The following is a 6,193-nucleotide window of genomic DNA, read 5'->3' on the forward strand; positions in this document are numbered from 1 at the left end:
TCTCCTCCGCCTTCTCTCTCTTTTCGGTCCTCCCCACTCATCTCTCTTGTACGCGCGCGGTCTCTTTCGTCTCCCTGCTCAAGTTATTTGACATTTTACTATTGATTTGACAACGTTTATATAGTATATATCCATATAAGTGACACATAGGGAATGCATGGCTCACACAAGTGGTTATCACACAATTGTTTACGATTATTGATGATAGAAACGTAACAAATCACAAACGCACATTACTTGACGATTATTCTCTCATGCTACTCGTAACATTTAAAATCAAGCTGCGAAAGGGTTATTGAGGAATTAAATTGGTCCCATGAACTTTCGTTGATTTTGTATCTAATCTACATTAATATGGACATCCGACCAAATTCACTACAACAAATAATCATTATTTTCCAGGGCAAAGACAATTATGATTTTATATGGCTTCTAAACTGACAAAAATACGTGAACCGTTTGTTTTAAATTTCTTATACATAATAACGTGATACGTGGTAATACATGATAACGTGAATCAATCCGTTATAACAGAATTAACTTTAGATGATCAAATTGCGGAAAATATGAGCTAACGTAATCAGGAGTCGTAATTATCATGATTATCTAAAGATTCGGCAATATTTTGCATATATGTAGCCGCTCACAATGTAGCCATGGAATGAATGTAAACACATAATTGAAGATTAAAACAGGAAATCAATGCATATTCCTTTGTTTGTATAGATATAACATATAGACAGCTGCTATTTCGCAATAAACTACAATTTAAAAATTCAATATGGTTAGTGAAAATTCATATGATATATAGAAACTAATTATTGCTAGCGGAAACCCACTAATCATAAAATTGAAATATATTAGCAAAGCAAGTTTAGTAACAGTTGAATAAAATCAGGAAAGAATAACAATTACTTATTACATGATTACAATATGTAACAACACTACTTAGTAAAAAAAGGAGTGTGAAAAGCCAACTATTTACAAACTATAATCGTAGTTCTGAAATAATTAATAATCTTGTAACTTCAATTACAATTAAAATATGTTAAAATGTACCGATTGAAGTAAGCAGGAGATATAAGTGTAGGTATTATTGCTGGCAGCATGGATTATCAAAAATTAGTGAGGCCGCTGACACGTGCTTCACTCTCAGGGATCGAGCTATCTTGTCCTTTTCGTGCTTTCTTAGCCCGCTCACTCTCCAACTTGTAGATAACAGTCTTAGCAAGGTATTTCTCTCGCTCCATCTGATCCTTGACGCTTTGTGGAACGTTGGGGATGATCACGGCTATGAACCATGCCAGGAAGAACACAACATGCTGTGTACAACAGAAGAGTATATGTAGTGTGTGCCACATATTGCCAGTCAGCAGAGCCAGAGCAAATTCCATTTCAAGTGATATGAGTAATACAAATGTATCGAGAAAATATTTTTTGCGAGCTATAGAAACTTCTTTAAAAACTTTGGATTCACAATCGCTTCTGCTAAGCAACTTCCGTAAAGTAACTGTCTCTGAACCGGAGATTTCCTATAAAAAAATCTTTGAAATGAATGAAGCCCCCAGACTGAGAAGCAAATCCATCATTCTAGAAAATCTTTAAATCCTTTATTTTTCCTACCATTTGGACTTCTTAAATGCAGCATTAACAGTTTCTATAACGGTGGTATATGTGGAATTTTCAACACATTTGCTGATTGGATTTGACAGTATTTGAGTATCTGTTGATTGGCGATAAAACTGTTTAGAGCTTAGTGACTAAATATAAAGAGTGATTCTCACCAAGAAATTTATGATATATATATTTTTATATTATATGACGAGTGGGTAGGAAAATGCATGAAATTTACTGGTTATATGGCCGGCTAGCAGTTTGGAATCAACTCCTCAACATGCCCACGTGTCGCAAAGTAATTGCGCGCCTGTACCTGCCCTCTACACAGTTAGTCGAGGACCCTACGGTCATTACTCACCTCAAATACAACAACAAATGCCAGTTGGGCTGTAAAAATATGCCAATGTTGCAAGTTAACCTGGTATTCCTTTACATCTCCAGGGGGAAATCTGTAGCCTCGGTACCTGCAATAATCAATATCTGGAATCATACATATGCAACAGTAAAGAATGTGGCAATTTTGTTTTAAGTTAGGTTATGTAAACAATGGTCATAGAAACAATTTTGTTTCTTGTATGCGCCTCTATAGCCATCTCCCTTACTCCCTTCTACCACCCCTCCATCCAATCTCTTTCTGTACAGATACTATTTCTTCTTATCTGAAGAAGTTTAATAGACTGATTTAGGCTCCCTCAGCATATCTCTTGAGAAATCATTACTGAGAAAAAATGCAGTAGGGTGACGTCGGAGTGTAGTGAAACTCAGCCCAGGAGCGTAGCTAACCCATTTTACCTGTGGGGTAGCCACATGCGTTATGTGTTCTGGGAAGGTGACCGCCATTGACGATGTATTGTATCTACCTTTTTCTGAGTGGGCAACTGCCCCCCTTGCCCCCCAGCCGCTCTAGCTACGGCCATGCATGCATTGCCCGACCGTGAGGCTCTTAAGCAGAAGTTATATGGTTGAAATATCGAAGCAGCATATAGCCTGCGAGTGATGGTGAAATGCACACAAATACCTGTAATTGGTGAAAGTCATATTAGTTAGCCCTAGATTCTTTGGAGAGGGAGGATGAGTAGGGGCCAGTTGGCCAGCAGCCTTTGGAGAGGGAAACTGTGGAAGAGTGTTAGTATTCAGATGCCTTAGAGAGGGAAGAGACAATCAACTACCATGGCCAGGTATTTAAAAATCGGATATATCGATAGCCACCCATTGACACTTAAGCGGGGTGGCGGAGGGGAATTCTTAGATAGTGGAGAACAGCAAATGCTACAGCTATTTAGAAAAACAACTTTCATATGGCAAACCTTTAAACCCTGTAATAGTTTGTCAATATAATACCTGCAAAATTCGGTGTCTCGAAGTTCTGTGTTAATGGTGATATGACTGTAGTCAGGTCCTGTATTCGCAGGAAAATCTTTTGTTGCAAACACAGACAAACTATTATTCATGTATCCCTCTAAGTTTTTGTTGTCTGAATAACCATACATGTACACCAGCCTCTGTATGAAGTCTGAAGTCGTTGATATCACAAATGCCTAGAAGAAATATATTAAATGACACTCAACAAAATCATGTTTGTGTGACTTTTCGGCAACCATTCACACAGTACACAGCTTACGCATGGCCCTAAGGATGTATAGTTGCAATTATGAGCTTCAGCGCGCTTGCTTCACAATCATTTGAGTTTGTCCACATCATTTACACAGCAACATATATGTGGGAATGTTCAGTTGGCATGTGTAAACCTTAATTGAAAGAAAAAACAAACCTACAGCAATAATGCATATATATACACATCGATATTGCACACATACGCCCTATTCCTTGAGCTTTATGGTAAACTACCTAACAAGACAAGGTATTTAAACATTTTTTAATGACCCCCTTTATATAAATACTTACATTAAAAATAACTGCAAGAATGGTGATGCTCCTCAGAATGCTGTACCAGATACCAATGTCCTGTGCTCTAGCCGCCAGAGGGCGCCGGTATTCCACAGTGTATTTATATGCATCTATTCTGATTTCCATTATGTTGTTAAGTAGAGCAAAAAGTGGAGCCAGAGGAAATGCCGCAACAAACAGTGTGATGAATCCATATTGTATAACTGAAACACATGTAAACACATGCATAAACTAAGAATGCCTTGATAGAAAACAATCGCTGATCTGCCAACAAAAATATTTATACCTAATATTTGCGGGACCGACATTAATCCACACAGCTATAAATATTTAAACTTTGTGGAATAGTTATAGGTTCAAGTGTAGACCTACACCAATGAGGTACTTAGCACCTAGACCTTCACTATATAGTCTCAGTAATTAACACAGCAAAGACAAATGTTCGATATATTTGGTCTACACAAGGACGATATTACTTGATAATATATCGCTAAGAATGTACGACAAATATTGCTTAATTCATTATACCCATTTCGAGGTACTCGTCAAAAAATCCTAGAAGGGGATCTCCTTGGACTAGATAGTCTCTTTCCCAGGATGTGCGAGGAGCGCTTGCTTCTGTCTCTCCTTTCAAAATTTTCTTGATCCATTTCATTAATTTCCTGAAAATAGTGCACAGAAAGAACACTGCAAGGATAATCTAGGCTGTCACATAAAGAAAATAGGCATACACTCATCAGGGAGCCTCTCGAGGCCCCTGCAGCTCTCTGCAGATATGAATGATAATATTTACCCTGCCAACAGACGACGGCTACACAATAGTTACTTTCGAGGAACAGTGTACAGTTGCTGCTACTACCATAAAACCTGCATATATAGGGCTCATATTATATGATACATGAAGCGAAAAAGCGAGTGTCTTAGTGTCAGTAAGATGTATCAGGGCGTCAAGTGACAAGTGACGCTCAAAAAATAGGAAAATAGGAATTTCAGATGTGAAAAAATAGGAGGAAAATAGGAATTTTGGTGAGAAAATATATGTTAAATAGGAATATTTGTTGCGTTAGATGGCCTCCCAACACCCCTACAGCCATCCCAATCCACCACAAATGGTTTTATTAATATACATATTTGGAGTTACATCACATATGCGAACAATATTTTGAGGTTTTAATGAGAAATGCATGTTAAAATTGATAAGCAGTTTATACATGCATAAGACCCATTACATGTAGACTACTCCAAAATAGTATGACGTACATGTATACATGGGGCGATCCGGCTTTTTGAAAAGGGGTCCAGTAAGAAATAAAGGGCACTTTTATAAAAAGGGTCGAAGGCAGCTTATGCGACGTGTCTAAGGCACGTTGCCACTTGGGGGGGGGGGTTAGGGGACCTCCCAAGAAAAACTTTAAAATTGGTGCATTCTGAGAGCACCTGAGCAGTAATTTTGATGTCTAGAATACAAGATGGAATTCCAAATTTTTAAGCAGAAAAATTATCTTTTATGTGTTTTCCCTTTTTGGGGTAAAAAATGGGGGGGTCCGGCCCCCTAGACCCCCCCTCTGGATACACATACCACATCCAACTGAGAAACAACTTTACTAAATAAAATCTGCTGATAGTAAAGAGTATATTACGTTAATTTAAAGTAAGGGGTAGGGGTCTGGGGGTCCTCCCCAATTATTTTTTGAAATTTGGTCACCTAAATGTAAATTCCTGCATTCTGAAAAGGATACATACAATTCTGGATTCAGAAAAATGAAACCCTCAAAATAGGAAAAAATAGGAATTTGTCCAGAAAATAGGAGAAATAGGCATTGCCCAGAAAATAGAAAAAAATAGGAACTTGACGCCCTGATGTATGCATTATATGGTGCATCAGAATACTGCTAGTTACGTGCGGGTAATTCATAAACCTATAACATTTACACGGACATACTTACGGCATGACAATCTCCTTGATATTGTTGAAAAACTGCTTGCCTATCATAATTGTTGTTAGCTGAATGACTAATTCTACCATACAGCCAGAAGGATCACACTAAAAAGAACAAGATAGGACATATTGAACATTGACTCGGGGTATTATTAGAAACTCTAACTATTATTAGAAGTCTAATAACAAGTGCCGCAGAGCGACAGCGCTCACCTGACGGCAGTGTTCGGATGCTAAACTCACTGGCAAACAAATAAAGAGCACCCTTCCATCACCGCGGTTCTCGTGCTCAGAGCATATATCTAGGATACTACTAATACAGAACTAAATCTATGATAGCTAGGCTTTGCTATACGGTTAACAGTAATAAAGATACAGCTGTGTAACTTTAATGACTTCGCTATATTAACATGTTATCATGGATATGCGTCAAGCGCAGAGCGGAGTGGTGGTGGTGGGAGAGTGGGGGGAGGGGGCGGGTGGAAGGGCTCTAAAAGCAAAAGCAGTTGCCGCAGATGGCGCGTGCAAGTGTCATCAAAATCAAAGATGGCATCAACCTTCGTGCGTGATACACTCACTCCATTGAGTTGCTGAAATCCAAGTATATTCAGGCAGGCAAGAATTTCGCTCAGCTGTGAGTTAACACATCTGCATTGCAGGTTGCCAGGCGAATAACTATGATTAGAATAGTGCCAGTCTCACCCCATGCATGCGTAATGGGCTGCCATC

General features: G+C 38.6%; 1 protein-coding gene across 1 annotated transcript in view; it reads right to left on the reverse strand.

Moving 5' to 3' along the window:
* Positions 1-699: 699 nt before the first annotated feature.
* Positions 700-6,193, reverse strand: part of LOC106811951 (anoctamin-4-like) — an 11,233-nt gene continuing 5,739 nt past the window's right edge. The window contains exons 7-12 of the mRNA XM_014815692.1: positions 5,472-5,569; positions 4,054-4,187; positions 3,523-3,728; positions 2,959-3,155; positions 1,976-2,081; positions 700-1,322 (exon numbers count right to left, since the gene is read on the reverse strand). Of these exons, the coding sequence (XP_014671178.1) occupies positions 1,116-1,322; positions 1,976-2,081; positions 2,959-3,155; positions 3,523-3,728; positions 4,054-4,187; positions 5,472-5,569 (948 nt within the window). The 3' untranslated portion in view covers positions 700-1,115. The remainder of the gene's footprint in view (positions 1,323-1,975; positions 2,082-2,958; positions 3,156-3,522; positions 3,729-4,053; positions 4,188-5,471; positions 5,570-6,193) is intronic.

This window comes from Priapulus caudatus, unplaced genomic scaffold (assembly GCF_000485595.1).
Source record: "Priapulus caudatus unplaced genomic scaffold, Priapulus_caudatus-5.0.1 Scaffold594, whole genome shotgun sequence".
NCBI classification, from domain to species: domain Eukaryota; kingdom Metazoa; phylum Priapulida; class Priapulimorpha; order Priapulimorphida; family Priapulidae; genus Priapulus; species Priapulus caudatus.